The sequence below is a fragment of the Mustela putorius genome, unplaced genomic scaffold, assembly GCF_011764305.1.
Source record: "Mustela putorius furo isolate JIRA1106 unplaced genomic scaffold, ASM1176430v1.1 tig00000056_pilon_pilon_pilon, whole genome shotgun sequence".
Classification (NCBI taxonomy): domain Eukaryota; kingdom Metazoa; phylum Chordata; class Mammalia; order Carnivora; family Mustelidae; genus Mustela; species Mustela putorius.
Genome location: NW_025421263.1, coordinates 3,903,957 through 3,926,982, shown reverse-complemented (window position 1 = coordinate 3,926,982; position 23,026 = coordinate 3,903,957). Strand labels below are relative to the sequence as shown.

The 23,026-nt window shown below is 38.8% G+C and overlaps 1 protein-coding gene across 1 annotated transcript in view; it reads left to right on the top strand.

The window, feature by feature from the left end:
- DCHS2 (dachsous cadherin-related 2) overlaps positions 1-22,027 on the top strand; it is a 131,858-nt gene extending 109,831 nt beyond the window's left edge. Inside the window, exons 16-20 of the mRNA XM_045088000.1 lie at positions 2,032-2,183; positions 11,114-11,244; positions 13,277-13,563; positions 14,460-14,592; positions 16,722-22,027. Coding sequence (XP_044943935.1) covers positions 2,032-2,183; positions 11,114-11,244; positions 13,277-13,563; positions 14,460-14,592; positions 16,722-19,339 — 3,321 coding nt within the window. The 3' untranslated portion in view covers positions 19,340-22,027. The remainder of the gene's footprint in view (positions 1-2,031; positions 2,184-11,113; positions 11,245-13,276; positions 13,564-14,459; positions 14,593-16,721) is intronic.
- The last annotated feature ends 999 nt before the right edge of the window (positions 22,028-23,026 follow it).

Here is a 23,026-nt window from a genome sequence, read left to right as displayed (position 1 = left end):
GGCTCAGTGAGTTAAGCCTCTGCCTTTGGCTCACGTCATGATCTCAGGGTCCTGGGATTGAGCCCCTCATCAGGCTCTCTGCTCAGCAGGGAGCCTGCTTCCCCTTCCCCCTCTGCCTGCCTCTCTGCCTACTTGTCATCTCTCTCTCTCTGATGAATAAATAAATAAATAAAAATTTTAAAAAAGATTTCATTTATCTATTTGACAGGGAGAGAACACAAGCAGGGGGGAGGGAGGGAGAAGGAGAAGCAGGATTCCCACAGAGTAGGGAGCCCAATACGGGACTTGATCCCAGGACCCTGGGATCATGACCTGAGCTGAAGGCAGATGCTTAACAACTGAACCACCCAGGTGTCCCTAATAGAATTAATTTTGGATTAAAATGTAATGCAGACTAAATAATACATCTCCATGGAGAGTGATGCAAGACGTTTGTCTCATTCTCAACACTACTTTGATAATTTACTAAATAAGTCATCAGCGTCTAAATTTGTTAATGCTAAATCTAAGCTGTTTCATTAATTAAAAATCCTTCTAAAATGAGACTCTCAATAAGATATGAAAAAAAGTCCACATACGGTGTGTTTTATAGGCAATACTTTAAGCAGGGAAAAACAACAAATTAAAGACTATCATTCACTATACAGAGATTTCTTTTCTTTCCTGGTACTGGCATGAATCTAAATACAGTTGGAAATCTATTCAAGCAAATTAGAATTTTTTCAAGTCCAGTACCTCATTTTATTGTACTGTTATTGAGTTTCACAGATATTGCATTCTTTTTTACAAATCAAAGATCTGTGGTGAGAATGCATCCAGCGAGTCTATTGCCACCATTGCTCCAACAACATTTGCTCACTTTGTATCTGTGGCACCGTTTGTAATTCCTACAGTATTCACACTTTTTCATTATTATTCTATTTGTGATGGTGTTGGTGGTCAGTGGTTTCTTCAGATGGAATCTATACCTGGTGAAGATGCTGCAAAAATCTTTGAAATGAGAGCAAAGGATCTAGAATATTCCATAAACTTAGTTGATAAAGCAACAGCAGCAGGGTGTGAGAGGACTGGCTCCAATTTCGAAAGAAGTTCTTCTGTGGGTAAAATGATACCAAACAGCAACACACGCTGCAGACAAATTGTTCATGAAAGGAACAGGCAATCAGTGTGGCAAACTTCACAGCTGTCTTATTTTGAAAAATTGCCACAGCCAACCCAACCTTCAGCTGCCACCTCCATGGTCTTCAGGAGCCACCAACATCAAGGCAAGACCCTCAGGTCATGACTCACTGAAAGCTCAGATGATGGTTAGCACTTTTTAGCAGTCGAGTATTTTAAAATTAAAGTATTTTTTCTTTTTTTAACATAAAAGGGATGCTGTTGCATACTTTAAATAGATGACAGTATAGTGTAAAAACCTTTATATGCCCTGGGAAACAAAAAAAAAATTCATTCGACTTGCTTTATTACAATATTTGTTTGATTTTGGTGGTCTGCCAGTGAATCCGCAGTATCTCTGAGGTGTGTCTGTATTTTTGCCTCTTGCTTAAAACTATAGTTCAAAACATGCGTGATGCCTACAGAAAGTTAATTGGAAGTCCTTTCTTTCTTTTTTTTTTTTTAAAGATTTTATTTATTCACTTGACAGAGAGATCACAAGTAGGCAGAGAGGCAGGCAGAGAGAGAGAGGAAAGGAAGCAGGCTCCCCACTGTGCACAGAGCCCGATGCGGGGCTCAATCCCAGGACTCTGGGATCATGACCTAAGCTGAATACAGAGGCTTTAACCCACTAGCCACCCAGGCGCCCCAATTGGAAGTCCTTTCAATGAGCCTGCAGAACACTTTGTGCACCTATTACCTGCTATATTATAAATGTAAGCCTCAGTCATTTGTTGCCATTCCTCTGGTCATTGTTTCTAAAGGGTGTTTGGCAAAATCCGTGATTCTTTCATCATACATTTGTCTAAAAAAGAGTCTTAACCCATCTCACAGAGTCAGTCCTTATCTAACAGAAGAGCGGCTTCCTCACAGGTATTTGCTACAGACCTGGACAGTGGGATGAACGGCCTGACTGAGTACTCCATTGTCTCCGGCAACCAAGGGGAAGCGTTCCACATTGACGCGCGGAGTGGTGTGGTCACAGCAAACGCAGTTCTAGATTACGAGCTCACCAGCTCCTACAGGTCTGTCCCAGATTCAGGTCCATTCACTCTGTATTCTGCTTGTTTCGGACAAAATTATTATAAACTATTGCTTTGGCCAAGCCTTTCTGCTGTGTAAGCTTTGTTGTAAAATGTGTTGCCCTTTGATCCAGCATATGGTCACTCTTCCCATACACTGAAGGAGTCTTAGGAAGTATTTGCTATTTGGAAAAGGTGACTACACCAGAACATTAAGGGCCCCTGTTGTTCTTAGCTTTTATGACTTTTTGATGCTATTAAGTACTAAAGGAGAGACATAAAAAAGGACAGTATTTGCTAAATGCCTACTGAACAACAGACCACTCTGCAATTGTTTGTTCTTGTTTTTAAAAATAGTGAAGTCTGAGTGACATTTCTCTTTTTAATTCTTTACTCCGTTTTGTGGACGAAAGTACAACCTTGTCATCAGGTCCTTATTGCACTCCCGTGTCCTGACAGGAATGATCTGTTGAAGCACACATTTAACACTAAATATATTTTTGTCTAGAGTTTAAGGTGTCCAGAATTATGTGGAATTCTACAAGACAGAGAACAGTGGTGTTGCAGGTCTTCCAGTTATTTTAAAAAGTCAGCACTAGCTGACTATACATACAGATATATTTACAGTATCACGGTCTGTAAAAGAAAGAGGAAAAGACTCTAAGGAACGAAACATGTCTGGGAGCGGGGATTACCTCAAACATGGTGGCCCAGCCTTCCATCGACTACCACCATCCTTTGTCAAGAGAACGTGGTTTCTCTGTGAGGACCCCTGAGGAGAGAACCCTAACTGTAGGGGTGAGGTGGGGAAACAACAAGGTCCACGCACTGCGGGGTTTATTTTTCAGGCCTGTTGGAGTCAAGGCCACCCATACACTGGGATGACTTCAGAAAGAAAACCTAAGCAACTCCACCTTGTCTGTCTCTAGAAAAGTGGTTGCGGGGGAATCTGAGGACAGAGACTTGGCTTTCTCATTTTGCATTTCCATATATTAGTGTCCTGTTTTTATATGTTCTTCCAAAAGGCCTTGCACATTCAGAGGCGCCTTTAATACTTCCGGTCGTCTTCTGAGGAAGCCGAGTTAGGCATTCCCACCTCCTCTGCTAAGACAACTGACACAGGACCCAGATCCATTTAGTGACCCAACAGAGGCTCAGGCCCCAGTGTTCTGATGTGGACTCACCCTGTTTCCACTGTATGAGCTACAGAGCAGAGCTTCTACATAGGGGAGAAGCAGACAGACAAGAGACCTGAGTGCCAGCGATCTCTCAGGCCAGACTGCTTTCATGTTTAATAAAGAAAGGGCAGTAGATGCGTGGGGCTGAGTGGCGAGAGTCAATTGCAGTGGGATCTGTGAGAGGGCGGACTGGATTAATTAACCTCTGAAAACCTTCCCGGCTCTACAAAGTGTTCCGTTTCGTTCTTTTTGTTTAATATATTTCAAAATATGACTTCAAAAGCATTTTAAAAGTTTAAGACCTTACCCTGTATTAACGAGTAGGATTTTTGGGGGTAATATTTTAATGTAATCAATGGCTATGATGCTTATTGTATGAATATATTAAAACCGGCTGCCTAAACATGTTAAAACCAATTGCAGCTACATTGTTTCTTCAGCCACCTTAAGCAGAAAGCCCTTTTTCTCTCTGGTAGATGACTGCACGTCAGTCTCAGCCTAGTCCCACCGGAGTGGCTACAAATTCAGAGATTATCAGAGGTCTGCTTCCAGGAACTAAGCACTTCCGGATTATAATGGCTTTCTGTCCTAATGTTCTTCTTACTCAATGGAGCCTAATTAGCAATTAAACCGGACTCCTTTAAGCTTTTTCCTATTTGCGTCACTGTTTCAGTGTTCCCAACATCTGAATTGGTCCCCCTATTTAAAAGTGCCTCTCTCCAATTCCCCGTGAGGAAGAGAAGCAGGAGCTGAGAGAATTTTAACTCTACACACACTGCCACAGAGAGACACCGAGACAGACAGACAGACATACACACACACACATACACACACACAGTCTCCACCAACACCAAGACAAGGAAATATTTTAAACCTCCTGCCTATTCACGGTCTCCCCTTCCTTCACTCCCTTGTGGCTTCTCTTCTCTTTAGTGTCTTCCCTAATATTTCAAACAGTGGGAAATACAGGATGATTGTCTCCTAGTCCCCTTCATCATTGGGGATGCTTGGGAAATGGTATCATTCTGCTTTTAACTTTACTTTTGAAGGATTGCTATTTTGTCCAATTGAAGAAAATATTCCCAATTCTAACCCTCTGTTTTACAATATAAAATGAGGGGGGGGTAAAGATATTTTAAATTCTTATTATAGTCAATACACTAGAAATAAAAATTCGATAATCTTTAGACCACATTTTAAAACCACATGTAAGAAAAATCAGTGGGGAGGTGATACCCAACTCTAAAATAGGCCTTAAGTTCTATCTGAGTGACATTTCTGAATTTTAAAAACTGTTTACTAAGTGTGAGTCCAGGGATGTAGAGACTCATGCAAGTGTTATTGTGTTTAGGGAATTCAAAAAACAAGAGCCATTATAGCCCATGGCAGGCGGCATATTAATAATCACAGTAGTTGCCATTTATAGAGCTGCTTTATATGTTGAATTCTCATAACAGATTAAGATTTACAGAAAGAGGAAATTAAAGTTCAGAGGCTAAAGCTGTTTGCCAAGAACACACAGCTAGTAAATGGGAGAAGTGATGGGACTTTTGCCCATGTGAGTGGTCCTAGTAGGACTTCCTGTTGTATATTGTGAATGTATCTGCCAAGGGCCTATCTGTGTCTTTATGAAACATGAAACAGGGAAGAAAAACTTTAGACAAGTAAGAGTTAAGTTAGAGCTTTAAATATTCAATTTCTGTAACATAAATATTCAAGTTCAAAGAGCATTTGTTGCCAGGAGCAACGCTAAACTCAGATTCTCTACTGATAGCTCATTATGACCATGAGAGAAATACTGAGAAACAGTTCTGTATACAAGGTAGAAAGTTGCCTGAGATGTTCATTATCTTTTCCAAAATACATGACTTATCAATAGCAGAGCTGGCATTGTAGCCTCGTTCTGTTGACTCTCCATGAAAAGAATAAAAAACTTTTGGGCTCAAAGCAGGAAAGTCCTGGATACTCAAAAGTATTTATAAGGTGCATTTGGAAGTAACAAGTGACACAGTGCACCTGAGAAGCACCTGAGTGTGGGGTAATGAAAAAGAGGCTGGGGTTGTGGAGGAATAGGAGGAATATGGCCAAAGATACAAAGTTTCAGTTATAAGATAAATAAATGCTGGATATGTATTCTCTAACATGAAGACATCATTAACACTGCAGTGTGGTATAGTTAAGATTTGGTGAGAGAGTAATTTTAAGGGGCACCTGGGTGGCTCAGTGTGTTAGGCATCTGCCTTCGGGTTGGGTCACGACCCCAGAATCCTGGAATGGAGCCCCACATCAGGCTCCCTGCTCACCAGGAAGTCTGCTTCTTCCTCTCCCTCTGTTCCCCTGCTCATACACTCTCTCACTCTCTCTCTATTTCAAATAAATACATAAAATCTTTTTTAAAAAGAGTAGTTTTAAGAGCTTTCATCACAAGAAAAAATCATTTCTCTCTTTGTATCTGTATGAAATGATAGATGTCAACTTCTTGTGATGATAATTTCACGATATATGTAAGTCCAAACATTGTTATACACCTTAAACTTACACAGTAGTATATGTCAGTAATACCTTAGTAAAACTGGAAGCAAACTTATGATGATCTGCAAAACAAAAAAAAACCAACAACAACAAAAAAAGAGGCTGATAGGTCGCAGGCATATGCCATAGGATGGAAATTGCACTTGATTTGGTAAGCCATATAAAAGTCGAAGCAATTGAGTGCATGTTAAGATATTTATTTTTAAAAGACATCTAGTAACAGATGCATTGCTAAACAGAGGACCAGCGTCAGACAGATTAGTTAAACTAGATGAAGCTGTGAAAGGTCTGCTAATGAAGATGAAGCAGTAGGGGATGGAAGGAGGGAACATAGTTACTAATTGATTCAGGTATGGAGTCCATAGGAACCTGGTCAATAGTCAGATTTATCCAACAAGGAAAGATACAGAAAATTTCTTCATAGGAAAGGCAGGAATTGGAATTGCTGTTGGAATGGGGATTGGGATTGAGATTTTTTTCTGGGCATTTTGAGCTTCAAGGGCTAGTGCGAGAACAGAAGTTCAGACATTCCTTAGGCAGTTAAAATACTGATCTGGAGCCCAGGAAAGAGGTCTTCATCCAAGATTTAGATTTCAGATTCATCCAGGGAAAATATATAAAATGGAATTACTTAGGGAAAGTCCACAAGGTGAGAACTGGGAGGATTATCACTACTTGAGGATCAACCGGGCAAATAGAAGCCAATGGAATATGTTGAGGGAATAAAAGGAATAGAACCTGGAAGAGATGGTCGTGGGAACCACAGGGAGAGGTTGGACTACATAAAAGAAAAAGGTTTCAAAGTGTGTTTGGATTAGAATCCACTAGAAGTGTTCCTTCTTTTAAGGAGCTGAGGAGATCTTGTATTTCCACAAGCTCTTTCTCAATCTTTCTGCTTTTCCATAGCATCTCATTTTTGTTTCGTGCCTGCATTGCCTTCTGATAGCTCTCTGAGGACATTAATTAGAAGTGTTTTTATATTTTCTTTTATTGTTTTAAGATCTCTGTTTCTCTCAGATTTATTTTTTTCTTTGTTGGTCCTGAACTACTTTTTTTTTTTAAATTAAAAATTTTTTTTGAATTTTATCTACTTTTATTTTTTTTAGTGAATAATTTTTTTATTTATTTTCAGCATAACAGTATTCATTATTTTTGCACCACACCCAGTGCTCTATGCAATCCGTGCCCTCTCTAATACCCACCACCTGGTTCCCCCAACCTCCCATCCCCCCTCCCTTCAAACCCCTCAGATTATTTTTCAGAGCGCATAGTCTCTCATGGTTCACCTCCCCTTCTAATTTCCCCCAACTCCCTTCTCCTCTCTAACTCCCCTTGTCCTCCATCTGCACTTCTTTTTCATGTTGGAGGCTTTCTGTAAGTAACTAATGATCCTCAGTTCTGAGTGAGGCGATAGCAAAGTCATCAGAATCCCTGATGGGCTCTCAGAGCTGTTGACCAGAGAGGAATTTGACTACTCTGCAGAACGAAAGACAAATGGCAGTATAGAGAGTTCTTTTTTTTTTTTTTTTTTCCTTTGGGAGGGGCTTTCATTTCTCCAGGGACAGATCCTCAATATTAATTACTCTGAGGATTAAAATCAGACAGTCTTTTGCCCGGGAGTGAAGAGCAGTGGGTAAAGGGAATTGATTGTTCTGTATTTTGAGTTTAAAATAATTGTCAGGCTATTTTTAGTTCAATATCTCACCCCACCCCTTGTCATGTCTTATGTCTGTCTTTGGTTACGTGGGGGCAAGTCCGTTCCCCACTCATCCTTATCCAAATGTATTTCAGTCTGTGGTTTCCTGTTACCCACTGATCTGTGACCATTCCCAAATCTGCTTGCATTTTCCAGAAATTTGTTGAAACTTCTCACCACCTCCACCCACCAAAATCTTCTCCCATTTTCTGTTAGCCTTATGTACATATACCTTATTTTAAATTCTTCTGCTCTCATTACTGTAGAATCTCAGGAGGAAGAAGAGATAAAACCTGTGTAGTTTTAGCCAGAAGTCATAGCTCTTCATAGGTGTTTCTGATGTTAGATGATATCTTGATTGTCTTAGAAATTCAGAGAGAACATGTAATTCTGGGTAGACATTTCAGATATTGTTGAGAGGAAGTTTTGAAAAACCCCCTTCCACCTTTGGTATTTATTAAGGCAATCAGAAAGGATACTGACTGGTCAAGGTCCCCTCTAAAGTTTAAGGTGATAAAAGAAGTTTCTTGTGGTTGGTCGAATAGGAGAAATATGGTCTGAATTAGAATGGGCCAGTTCTAAATCTGGTCAATTTCATTTATAATCTCCGCTGATGTACTAATAAGGGCAGCTGTTCTGAAACTTGGAGCCAGTTGGACTGGTTACAACCAATAGTTTTACAAAGACTGCCAAGGAGCCATCATAGAAAACTTCAGGTCTCACAGAAGTGAAGCGTAGAATCTTCGTGGATCTGCCTTCCTAATTTTTCATCTCTTCCTCAAGCTATTGAGGAACTGTTTACTTGTCTTTTTATTTTGAAACTGAATTGTACATTTTCCTCTGTATTAGAGATTCTCAATTTTTTAAGTTGACTTAGCATATATATATTATATAGAGAGAGAACATGTAATTCTATATTCATATGTTCATATATGAATATAGTTGAGTTAGGCATATATATTTCAGCTGACTTAAGCTCATCATTTTAAGTTGACTTAGAACCCCTGACACTGTACTGCGGCAAAAACCTGGGTGATTGCAGCTATAGCAGAATTGACAGACCCATAATTTTGATGACCTGGCCAAGCTTTTAGTATGACACTGGGGAGGGGCAGGCTGTGGAGGCAGAGAATGTTATGATTTGTTTATTTTTAGTAAAATATTTCCATATGTACCTGACTTATGTTCATGCTAACAAAACAAACTTTCCACAGGGAATTAATCCTAAACTCAGAAGTGTGAAATTCAAGTAGTGGCTTTACTGATGTCCCAGCTCTGATAGCATAGAAAGCAGCCTGTGTGCTCCACGAATAGTATATAAACAGGGATTATTTGCTATTAAGTGATATTTAAGCCAAGAAAGAGTTGATGCTTATTTTACATCACTTTAAAATGTAAGATTGGAAAGATTGACCACTCCTCAGGTAAGCTAAGGAAAAAGAAAGTAGAAATGTGTCAAATTCCAAGACTCAGTTTCTTAAAGGATAGTATCAACCATGGGCTAAGACTAAAACCACTTATGAGGTAAAGATTGTCTTCTGATGGACAACTCGTGTTATTGTAGTGTTTAGAGGGGAGTGGAAAGCTAATGGTTATACTTTAGGGCATGATAGATGCATGTAAGAGAGGCATGTTGAAAATACATACTGGAACTCAGACTGTTGAGCACAGGTTTTCCAGTTAACTAAGACCTGGACTTAAATCCTGGTTGCCATATAATACCTCATAATTTCAGATAAATCTTGAGAAACCATCCCTCAGCATATATGTGTTTTTTTTTTTTTTTTTTTAAATCAAGTAAGATAACTCACCTGCTCTCAAGAGACAGAAAAGACAAGGAGAGGCAGATAATCAGTCAGTAAGAACAAAGGGTGATGACTGCTGTGTCAGAAGATTCCAGGCAGAAGCCAAGTCATTGGAGGTCATGTAGCTCAAGGCCTGGACTGTCTCTTATGGACATGAAGAGCCAAGGATAAGTTCCCAATAGGGAAGTCCAGTTTTCAATTCAGAATGTTGGATGGAGCAGTTGAGTTGTGGTGGTGGGGTGGGGTGGGTGGGGAGATTGATAGATACAGATGAGACTTGCAGTAGGGAGATTGGTGAACAAATATTCCAGATGGGAAAGGATATAATAAAGATGGAACATTCCAGGTCATGATGATGAGAAGATGAGGTTACAGAGACTAACTTATCTTGGTTTGCCCAGGACTGTCCTCATTTAAAAAAAAAAAACCAAAAAACCTTAGAAAGTCCCATGTCCCAGGAAACCCTTCAGAACCGGGCAAAGCAGGATGGTTGATCAGCCTATCTGAGGCTCTGAAGGCAGGACTGAAATGGTTGGGAACACTGGTCCAAGTGTAATTAAGAGGAGAAATCTGAAAGACTCACAATGACTTGGGTTTTGGAAGGTTGGTGACAGAAATGGAGAAGTTGAAGACACTAAGAAGGTTTTGAATTTAGTTGCTAGAGATAGTTATACCATCATCCAAGAGAGATAAAATCACTGCATGTAAATTCTTTCAGATCGTGGCCTTTTCCCCTACTCTATAGTTCTAGCCAATCATTCATTTTGTATCTGTATTAATCATGCAATATCCTCTCTTAATTCTATAGTTTCTATCAATTTTGAGTTTGGATCTAAAAAGAATATCAATACAAAGCAATCTCTTCATGGCTTTATCTTTTGTTGTACAGTAAAATGGAAATATATAGTAATATCCAGGCCATGCATGGTAGGGTGGAGGCCATCTACTTATCCAAAGAATGGGTATTGGTGTTTGTACTTTTTAAGTTGTCCTTGGTAGGAAAGACTAAATTCTACAATCTGTCTCCAGAAATTGCTCATTTATTTTAAATGCCACATGACCCTTTGGTGTCTTGCTGGATTTGATGTTCTTAATCCGTCAAAAATAAATAAATTTCAGGCTACCATACTTTTTTTTTAATATCTCAATTTTTTTAAATTTCTTTTCAGCATAACAGAATTCATTGTTTTTGCACCACACCCAGTGCTCCATGCAATACATGCCCTCCTTAATACCCACCACCTGGCTCCCCTAACCTCCCACCCCTCACCCCTTTAAAACACTCAGATTGTTTTTCAGGGTCCATAGTCTCTCATGGTTACCATACTTTTTTGAAAAAAGATTTTATTTATTTATTTGAAAGCGAGAGGGAGTGAGTGAGAGAAAGAACACAAGCTGGCTGGTGGGTAGGGTGAGGGTCCAGGGAGGCAGTAGGAGAAGCAGACTCCCTGCTGAGTAGGAAGCCAGACACGGGTCATGACCCTGGGATCATGACCTGAGCCGAAGGCAGCTGCTTAACCAACTGAGCCACCTAGGCATGCCCAGGCTACCATTCTGATGAGATAAATTTTTAAATGATGCCATTTAGTAGAAGCTAGGGGAATAAATAAAAGTAACGAATCAGCTCATTTTTTTTAGTTTCCAATGGGATATTTGATACATGTGTTGTTTTTCAAATTCTCTGGATAATGGATTACATTTCTTCTTTCTTTTCCAAACCAGCTTGATTGTGCAAGCCACAGATAAAGGGATGCCCAGGCTTTCTGGTACAAGTGTGATCAAGATACAGGTGACTGATATAAATGACAATGCCCCAGCTTTCCTCTCCTCTGAAGCAGTGGAAATTGCAGAGAGTAAGTATGCCGATTTGGAATCATGGTGTTATCTTGTATAATATCATCTACCAGACAGGCGTTCTGTTCAATATAAGTACTATTCCTTACAAACCATGTAACATGGACAGCTTCTGTCTTCATCTTACAAAGAATAGAAAATGGATGGTCAGAAGTTAAATATCAGATGTTAAAGACATTAAATGTTGAGGCTGGGATTTGCCTTTAAGCCTTAGGAGGCCGGTTCCTCAGACTCAACCTGTCATTCCCCACAGCTGCTTTTGTGTATACGGATAGTTCTCAAAAACAAAATGTACTCCATCAAGAAGCATACTTTGTTGACTATGGTGATCATTCTAAAGCTCGTCTGAGAAGAAGCAATGTCCTTAGACTGATAATTCTGTCGGTCTTTGTGGTATACGACTGGCAAGTAATGAGTGAAGGGATGCTCACTGCAAAGTCATCGCTTTCCTCTAGTGTAAACTCAACTTCAGCATTTACAGAAATTTTTTTTTCTTTTTAAAAATTTTTTTTTTCTTTTTTAAAAAATTTTATTTATTTGTCAGAGAAAGAGAGAACAAAAGCAGGCAGAGAGGCAGGCAGAGCAGAGGGAGAAGTGGACTCCCCACTGAGCAAGGAGCCCCATGTGGGACTCGATCCCAGGACCCTGGGATCATGACCTGAGCTGAAGGCAGCAGCTTAACCAACAGAGCCACCCAGGTGTCCCTACAGAAAAATTTTAATCACATTAGCGGTAGAGGTAGAAAATTCAAAATTTTACACAGTATGCTAATGAATCCCAGTTGGGTCCCTGGGCTGTGTGACTCCATCGTCTGCAATCCCAAAGTTTGTCCACAGTCAGTGGCTATGATGGTAAATCCAACCCAACTCTATGATTGAAATTTGCAAAAAGTGCTGGCCCCTTTCTTGGCCTCTTTCCTTTCCCTCTCAGTACCCAGCTTATTCCTAAGATGTTTCTAAGATTTTAGGGTGTTCAGTTTCCAAAGAAACTGCCACTCACAGAGGCATATATTTGTAGATGTATAGGGATATTTACAAATACTCTAAAATATTCTACAAAGAAAAAATTCTCCAGTTCTGGCTCTCACTCATTTGATATACTTCCATTTGCTTTTATTGAAGGTACTGTTCTTAACCACAGCGCCTTAGCATCAAAATGCAACAATGTTCTCAACACATCACAAGAACAAAGGGCAAAGATCAAAACACATACTGAATAGGGTAAAGGAGTGGTTGATGCATCCAGAATGTTCAAGCCTGAAATATGAAAATTACATGAGTCTCATGTATAGGGAAACTGTTCTGAGTATCTTGACATCTTCTCTCCACCTGTACCCATACTTGTAAGCTTAAAAGCGAGGTTCTTTTTATGAAGTTCAGACTAAAGAACAAATGTAGTATGTTAGGCATTTAGCATGCCATCTATTTTGTGACTTTGGGGTGGTGAATAATATTAGAGATTTACTTTTATCACTAGCATGATGTATACTTTGTCTTTCCATAGTCTGGATAGTTTTGATAAATTTCCATAGTCTATGCCACCCCAAATGCAGTAATTTTACAAAAATAAGTATAAGGAACCAAGTATTTCTAACTTATTATACACATATTGTCATTTAAATTAATGCTTGTTTCAAAATTGTATGCTTTATATTAATGTTTTGAGTAATAACCTTCTTCCCACCCATATCCTTCACAAATATATGATTTTAATACAGAAACTACATAAGAGAAATTAAGTGGCTCAGAATGTCTTTTGGTCCTGGAATGGATATGATAAAAAATGCAATATAAAAATCAAATATACCCTACCTCCTCAATTCCCTACCCAGTGGTAAATTTTCACTTTATTGGGCTCATAAATTCTTCAGAGTTTTTGTTCAGCTCGTAATGAGCTTTGTATTAGAAATCGTGCCAAGAAACAGCAAACCATGTTGGACTTGAAGTTAAAATGTTTGGATGGAACTATTAAAGAAAAGTGTTTCAAAGGATGGATTTTAATGGAGGCTGACATTGGTCATGACTATTGCAGATTCTTTGCCTGGTGCCGTTGTGACTCAGATATCAGTTCATGATGGGGATTTGAATCCAGCTTTCATCTTCAATTTTGCCAAAGACAGTAATCCTGGAACCAAGTTTGCTATTGATCGGAATACTGGAGCAGTGGTGCTAGTGAAAACGCTGGATTTCGAAGAAGTTACTGAATATGAGCTGTTCATCCAAATTTCGGATACTGTGCATGAAACAAAGGGAATGCTCACTGTCCGTGTGGTGGACGTCAATGATAACCCACCTGTATTTTCTCAAGATTCTTACCAGGTAAAGGGCCTCAGGAGATGCTGAAAGCGTAATCAAAGTAGAAAAGAATAGGGAATACTGTAACAGTGTTGATGGACTGTGTTGTCAACCAGTGTTTACAGACTGATTTAGGGAGTCAGTAGCCACAGGTTTTAGTGCCTTAGTTGATGCTGAGGGTTGTATATTCAATATTCTGGAGCTGTGGTAGGTACATATGGAAGGAAAGAGCTCATTCATTTCAGTTTCTTACAGATGTATAGCATCTTTTTTTTTTCTTTTTTAGTTTGTAGATATTGGAGTCCAGCTGTCCATAGCAATCAGAACTGGTCTAATATTTGCAAAGGTATCAGACAATATGGTGGTCAGGATTATCAGCACTTAATTTGGGAAGACTCTTTCTTTCCTTGACATATTTTTGGAATATACTGATAAAAATTTTGCAGAAACAAATCATGAACAAAATTGTAAAGTGGAAATTTTATTTTTTTAGAACTTAGTGTATGTTTATGAAAGTCAGGACAATAATAGCCTTCAGCTAAGTACTTGGAAATGGGCTTCAAGACTTCTGAATGTAGCAAATGCACGGGTTCAGCATAAACACAGAAGGGAAACTAAACTAGGTAATGATCCTCTGTATGTAATACTGCAGTAGTGGTCTTATTAACTATCCTCTACCAGGCAGAACTAATTTAGATGGATTTCTTTTCCATAATAAAAACCAAAACTAAATGAAAATTTTTTAACTTTGTTTTTCTGAATCTGGGAGTACGAAATAACGTTTTAATATATCAACTCTATAAATTACTATGTGTGTTTTCCATAAGTAAAATGAATGCAATGGTTTTATTTTCTGGCCCTGTTCTTGAAAATATCTCTAACCTGTAAGCACAAGGCCCCTTTCTCTCTTTTTCCTTCAGGTCACTGTTCCTGAATCAGTGCCTCTGGGGTACTCAGTGCTGACCGTATCAGCCACTGACCTAGAAAGCAATGAGAACATTTCTTACAGAATCCTTTCCTCTTCTAAGGAATTTTCAATTGATCCAATGAATGGTGAGTTATTTATTGTGGCTTTAGGTGTCTGTAGCCTTCAACTAGTGTCCGTAGGTTTGAGATACAAGGTAGAAGCCTGAAATAATCTTTTCCAAATGCTCCTGAAATGTTTCCACCTCACCTCTCTGGAATTATAGATGCCACCCTTCTTATTTCTCTTCACATCGAATGCTGTGGTAGCAAATCCTGGTGTTATTTCTCTTCTCTAACATCTTAATGGCTAGAAAGCAAAATTATGTGCTGGCAAATGCACAGAACTTCAGAGAACCCGATGTAGTAAACACCCAGCTCATCAGTCCAACCAAGGACAGTTTAGGTAATTATCCTGGGCCTCAACAAGAATCAAAATGAAGGCAAAGGGATTCATTTAGTACTGAGGACTTCGTGTTACAAGAGCGTGGAAGTTTTTTTTTTCCAAGCCAAGTATATTAAGTTCAGTAATAGCATAATACAGTCAATAAGGACAGAAAAATTGAACAGAAAACTATGTAAGCATCTCTACTAAGAACACTTATTTTGGTATTCCAGTTTATTTGATGGCTTCCAAGTGTCTTTATATTTTTATCAGAAAGCAAGTCATTGTGGTGATGAAATGCATTTAGACAAGTGATTTCAGATTAGAACACTTAAGAACTGCATAGAGAAAGCATACCAATGGATAGATAGTAAAAGTTAAATTTGATATGATATTATGATTAGCAAAACATTGTTCCTAGCAGAGCACACTCTAGAAAAGAATAGGGCCTGGGACCTGTTACACCATGTGTTCCCCATCTCTGCATACCATTGCATTATTTCATAAGTGAGAGCTGATTTAAAAATGAATCTCAGGACGATGGATGGTAAGTAGACTTACTGTGGAGATCACTTTGCAATATATACAGATAGCAAATCACTAGGCTGAACACCTGAAACTAACACAATATTATATGTTAATTATATCTTAATTAAAAAAAATTACCTCAGGATTTCCCCAAAGAAGAATTTAATCACAGAATACTGGTAGGAGGCCCATGGAGTGTTCCAAAAGGGAGAAGTAGGTCATGTCGCCACACAGCCTGTGGGTGAATGCTAAAGTATAGATAGAAACATTTCAGATATTTGGCTCTTCTTTTGTCCTCCCTTTCTGTTTTGGAGGGTCGGGGGTGGGAGATGTATATGTGCTCAGATGGCATCAACTGCTCTCCTGGCCACAGCCCATCAGAGTGTGTGAGGTGGTCACTCTGAGCACTTAATTTAATGTAGCATCTTGAATTATTAATAAGCTTTGCAATGAGATATTGATTCAAATGTTTTTAAAACATTAAATGGGGGCACCTGGGGGGTACAGTCAGTTAAGAGTACAACTCTTGATTTCAGCTCAAGTCATGATCTTATAGCCATGAGATGGAGCCCACATCATGCTCCGCTCTCAGTGTGCAGTCTGCTTGAGATTTTCTCCCCTTCTGCCCCTCCCCCGCCCCTCTCCCTCTCTCTCTAAAAATAAATACATCTTTAAAAAAACATTAAATGTTATTAGATCAATTTAGTTCATGGTGAGACTCTGATTATGTATTTCTATATTTAAAAATAATAAAATGTATTAAATGTTTTTCATTTAAGGGAAATCCACTTGCTGAATTAACGAAAAGCTTTAGGAAAGACAACTCCATAATTAAGCAATAGTTGTAACTCAGTATTATCATATATACTATCTTCATTTGATTAGAGTGAATGTCAACCAGTATTTCCAGAATCAATATCTTTATGTTAGAATGTCTCTATACATGTGTCTATGATAGTAGAATAGGATATAGATTTTTCAAATAAGAATACGTTTTCTTTAAAAAAAGGTAATGGGGCAGCTTATTACAAAAATAAAGTTAAGAGACATTTTCAGCAAAGTCATCTTCAAGTGACACATATATTTAATAGAATGAATGTCAGGAGTATTATTTCTGGATCTGAAGTGTTACAAAAGCATAACTATAAAAATTTAAAATTCCTATTTGGATTTACTTTTGATTGTAACTTAAATAACAAATCTGGCAAATAACTAAACATATTAGTAAATATTTGATAAATGTTTGCTGACAACCTGGGTCCAGAGAATTTAAATTGGCATTAAAATGCTATGTCTTGTTTTTCAGGCACAATATTTACTGTCAATCCCATATTACTTCTGGACAAAAAATCAACAATTCAGTTTCTTGTGGAGGCCAGTGATGGTGGAATTCCTGACCTGAGGGCTCTTACCTTAGTAGAGGTAGAAATAAAAGATATGAACAATTATGCTCCTGAGTTTGCTGTAGAATATTATAATCTCAGCTTGAGGGAAGATGCTCAAATTGGAGGCACACTTGTCACATTTTCAACCATTGACCATGACTGGACCCGTGAAAACACACATGTTGATTATTCCATCATCAGTGGTAATTCACAGAACAATTTCCATGTGGAAACTAGTTTCATTCATTCGGAATATCCTTATAAGCAAGTTGGTTACCTGGTATTGCTTCAGAGTCTGGATAGAGAAGCAGCTGCCAATCATAAGCTTGTCATTCTCGCATCTGATCATGGCTTCCCTCCATTGAGCTCCACAGCCACTGTAGCAATAGAAGTACTTGATGTCAATGATAATCCTCCCAAATTCAACAGTCTGAAATATCATGCCCATGTCAGGGAAAGTACCCCTCTGGGGAGTCACATCACTGCGGTCTCTGCAAATGACCATGATGTGGGTTTGCATGCAGAAATAACCTACCACATCATCTCTGGAAATGAGAAGGGGCATTTTCACTTGGAAGAAAAAACTGGAGTTCTTTATTTGATTAAACCTCTGGACTATGAAGAAACGACAAAATTCACTGTAACTGTTCAAGCTTCAGATGAAGGAAAGAAGCATTCTTCTTTTGCGATTGTGTTTATCAATGTCCAGGATGATAATGACCATGCACCTCAGTTTATGTTCTCAAGCTCAAATTGTGTTGTTCCTGAAAATGTGCCTGTTCTCTCCACCGTATGTTCCGTAAATGCTTTGGATTTTGATGCAGGTCCGTATGGAGAACTGACCTATTCTGTGTTATCGCCCTGTTTGGGCACTCATGAGAGGCCTCATGACCATGATCCCTTTCTCATTGACCCTGTGACAGGGGATATTCACACTCAGCAAGTCCTTGACTATGAAAATGACAATAAATACTGTCTCACAGTTCAGGCAAAAGACAAAGGTGACTCAACAGCCACGTTAACGGTTTGGCTAGATATTGAAGGGATAGATGAGTTTGAACCTGTGTTTACTCAAGATAAGTATTTTTTCAATTTTCCAGAGAAGAATAAAGTGAGACAGCTGATTGGCAGAGTGGAAGCATCCGATGAAGATGCGGGTATCGATGGAGTCGTGCTGTACTTGCTGGAGACGCCATCTCCTTTCTTTTTAGTGAATAAAACGAATGGAAATATCTATTTGACTGGAGCACCTCTCCTAATAAGAAGTCAGTTCCATGAACGAGACGCCATTGAAATGAGAATCATTGCTCGTAGCCCCAAAGCGGACTCCAGGTTTGCAGTCTGTACAGTTTTTGTGAACATGTCTTCTTTCTCAGAAGGACAACTCTCAGGAGTATCAGGCTATGGCTTTTCAGTCAGCCTCACAGTTTCCTTTTTAGTGTTTCTGATACTCGTCTTCATTCTAATTGTATTGATTTTAAGACATAAACAGAAAGATGCAGCAAACAATTATGAAGAAAAGAAAACATCGTCCTCCTTAGATATCAGCTTGGGACTAACCACAGAGGGCAGCATGCTCAAACCCTTCCAGAAAACTAAGGAGGGTAGTAACGAGGTGGTTCCTGCAGACACCCTGCCTGAATGGCTGAGCTTAATAAGTATCATGGAAAAGGACATCGTGAATCTGTACAGGCACTCAAACTCCAGTGGCCACTGCTCTGTGGAAGGAGAGACTGCAGAAGATAAGGAAATCCAGAGGATAAATGAGCATCCTTACAGAAAGGATGCTGGCTCAGTCCTCAGTGACCGCGAGTCCAGGGTCCCGGACTCTGGAATCCCAAGGGACTCGGACCAGCTCTCCTGCTTGTCTGGAGAAACTGATGTGGTGGTCACTGCTGAACCAGCAGAAAGCAGCCATGCATTTGATGAAGAAGATCAGGAAGGCTGTGGCACAACCTGCGTTCCAAATAACGTGTTACCCCAGACACTAAAGAAGACAGAGACAAAAGAGAGCATCCAGGCTGATGTCAGGAGAGAGTCCATTTTGATTTCAGATGATCAAGAAGCAAGGTGCGTGGCTCTTCCCACCCAGAGAACCTCTAATCATGATGTAAGAGGCAACTACCTCTGGGATTATCTCCTCAGCTGGGAACCCAAGTTCCAACCTCTTGCCTCGGTATTTAACGATATTGCAAAATTAAAGGACGAACATTTACAGACAACTGGCATTGTTAAAGAGAAGCCTTTGGTTTTCCCACCACCTTTGATTACCGCAATAGCCCAGCCCGGGATTAAAGCAGTTCCACCAAGGATGCCAGCCAGAACCCCAGGGCAAGTGCTTCCCAGATACCCACACTCCCTTCCCTACCATCTCAGTTCTCTGCCTGAAGCCATGACTCCCAGCTTTCCTCCATCTGTTTTCCTGCTGACTACACAGACCCCTGCCATGACCCCACGGTTGTCAAGTGGGGAATCGTCGGGAACACATCTGAGTGGTACATGCCGTGAACTTAAAGCAAAAGATGAAGTTCAAATATAACCTGATTGTGATGTCAAGCACGCATTTACCATTGGTCATGAATGGTTGAGCAAGACATTCTTAAGCTAGCTCTTCGAGATTGGTTAAAATGAAGCCAGGGTTTTCAGAATCTCCTCATTTAAGTTACTCAAATCTCTTACAGCCTTAATGAGAAGTTACCCCTCTCTTTCAACCTTTATGTTTTGCTCTCAGGACTCAAGTTTGTATATAAAATAGTGTATATTCTATCCTATTTGGTTTTCTGAGGACGCCATGAACTAAACTGACTGCCAAAATGTTTCTATGAAAATAAATGGAAAATAAGTATCGTGCAGTCCAGTCACATTACTGCTGATTACATTGCTTTACCTAAAATAGATTAGTAAATACTGAATAAGGAATAAATGTAGGACCAAAATAATGGAGAGAGGAATTGGGGAACGATAAACTTAAATTTTAAAATGAAGCAATTTTCTGTAGATCTGGTTGGTTTAGAGATGTATTTCTCTCCTTTCCCTATACACCACACTTAGGTAGTTTTGGCATAGTTTGAATTTTAATATGGTGTCTTTTGGAAATCTAATGAGAATTTAAGAATGAAATTTGTCTTAACTGTACTAAATAAGAAAATTATTCCTGATTAAGTGAACCAGAAATGTATAATTCCTGACAGAGGGCCAGGATTGATAGCAGCAATAAGTATATGGTTGACCACCACCCAGGACATATTTGTATTTGCTTGGCCTTCTTTACAAACAGAATGATGATTTTTTTTTCAATGCTCTGTCTTATAACCTGGTACAGGTAAAGACATTAAGTTTTAAAGATTAACTTGTAGATATTCTTCATATCCTTCTAGACATGGTGACTTTAGGTGTGAAATAATTTATCCAGTCAATGTCACTTTTAATAGTTTGCCTAGATAAAATTATGTTATTATCTAATAATAAATTTCATGGAGTAATTTAGCATTATATTTTTAATGAAGATTTTTATATAAATATTTCCACTATAAAAATTAAGAATGGATGTCAGAAGTCTCTCTCCCATTTGTCCATACTCACCTTTAGATTTCACTGTCATTCGATGGAGCAATTTGGCAGCATGGTTAAAAGAAATTGTTTTGTACAGCTACTGTTTTGGATATATAGTGGTGTTGTATGGTGCTTATGTATGTAATGCTCTTTCCTTCTCCCTGGTGAGCCTAAGGATCCATCAGAGATTCTTATCCCTTTTAGGAAAGCAGAGATGCTGTTGATGGTCTGGAAGTCATCCATGGTAGGCAACATGGCCAGGCTTTGTGGTAAGAGTTTAGGATTCAATGTCCAGTCTAGAAGCATCTGATATGGTTTTCTTGATAGTGTGAGCCTCTGTTGTGGAAATATTTCCTGTATTTTTTCTTCAGTAGGCCTCATATATATACTTAATTTCTCTTAACTAGAAAACATGGCAGGATGCCATGTTTGATAGTAGGTTTGTAGACAAATAATTCTAAGGCTTCCTATGCTAATTTTATTAATTATATATCTGCTGGTTCTTAGATTGGGAACACATATGTAAAACCACATCAGAATTATGTGAAACATGAAGGTTTTTGGATGAGCCTAGAATCCTAGGGAAAGTCTTTTAGTCATGGAACAGTTCAACATTAAAGGATGGATGCATGTCTCTCCTTTTCTTCACGGCACACAAGGAAGAAGATTTCATGGTTTTCCTTAAAAAAATAAAAATTAATCATTTCAGTGTCCAGTATTTATTCTCTCTTTGACTTCCTTGAAAAAATTGCTTTGAGCATATAAAAGAAAACCTGTACTGACTTTTTCCTAATTATATATGGAAGTCTTGTTTTGCGACAGATTTATTTCTAGAAACCAAAAACATTTTGTTGTTTTTAATTAAACCAGGTTCTTCCTTTTACTTATGTTTAAAAAAGAGTCATCTATCTCATTCTTCCCTGAGTTATTGGCCTGTGATTTATTACCATTCCAGACACAATTCTGCATTTTTCTAGACATTTAATAAAAACGGAAGACATGATGTATTTAGAGTTCTTCCTCACCAATATCTGGTGGATTTTTAATTGATGACTTTATTATACTGTATCCAATGCCACCCCACCACCAAACATTGCTGCTAGTGGGATTAAAACTGAAAATGTGAACACACTGGCTAAGTGTTTGCAATTAGTCCTATGTTGGCCCTTTCAACTAGAGTGCTTTTTCCCTAAGTAAACAATTTAATTTGTATAGTTCTCCTTCAAGTTTAGTATTAACTTGCTTCATATGTTCTGTGTTACTTTGCTGATCGACAAACCGGCTTCAGCACTCTGGAGGGGGTACAGAACTTGTTAGTGGAAAATCATATTAAGCCCCAAATTCATAAGCTATAAAATAAAAGACAGTTGTCTCTTGTGGAATTTTGGCTGCCTGAAATTCTGGACTTTCTTGTTGGCAGCCTTAAAAATACTGGTGTAAATCAGTACCAAATGGATATCAAAATTCCATGTCCTAGTAGTAATCATTGAATTGGCTTCCAAAACAGATTCCTGGGCAAAGAAAGGGGGGAATGCTGTATCCTTAGGGATTTGGTCATTTAACTGTTGTTTAGGAATATTAAAATGTCCTATAAACTACTGGCTGCCTGAACATACACATACCTAGTCTGGGATGGCTGTCCACTTGAGACAGGAGCTGTGCTTCTCAGCACCTTCGCCCTTGCTGTGTTTTCCCGAAGTTATAAAGATGAAAATGAACTATTAATCTTGAAACTCCATCGAACATGTTTTGTTCTTCTAAGTTACACATAACTTCAGCTAAAAAAACACAGAATATAATTAAAAGGATCAAAGATGGTGATCCACTTCAGAGCAAAGAGGTACATGAAGTGAATACCGTTGGTCGATTCTCACAGGATATTACAGATAATGGCACTGGGTTTATCTTCACAATGTGTTTCAGGTGAGTTCCCAAATCTATAATGCCATCTCTTTGGTCAGAATGAGGAGACTTAGGAAGAGAGAATGGAAAATCATTCTGTCTAAGAGGAATGCCAAGATCAGTGAAGCTGTAGAAGCTTGGCTAATGACCAAAACTGGGCATCCAGCATGAGTCACTGAAGGTAGGTTTCACCCATTCTAGAGGTAGGGGAGAGGAGGAGGGAAGGCTGGAAGAGGAAACAGAAGAGTCAATCTGAAAAGGAATGGTTTAGGGCACAGGTAGAGAAATTCAAGAAGGCAAAAGGTTGGGACTTGTAAAAACTATTTTTAAGTGTAAAGATTTTGCTGGGTCATTTGTCCATAGGTTCATCTTGTCAAAAAATCTTTTTTTTTGGTGGAGGGGTGGAGATCTCTTTTCTCCTTCTTCCTTTCTATTCCTTTCAAGTATCTCCCTTCATTGTCTGAAAATTTAGGTTTATCAAGTTGTGAACTTAAACCTACATATCAATGACCTAGAATACATTCTACCATGAAAAGGTAAATTTGTTGTGGTTTGGTAAGGGGTGGTATCTGTTTGTGTGTGTGTGAGTGTGTGTGAGTGTGTGAATTATAGAATAAAAAGTTTAGAATGATTACCTGCTTACTCCACATAACTTTGGCACTGAGACTGACACAATTTTTAATAGGTAACTTTACACATATATCAAGTAATGGATAGTTTAAAAACCAGTTGGGACAGAGTATAGAATGTTAGTACATGTCTTCTTTTTCTG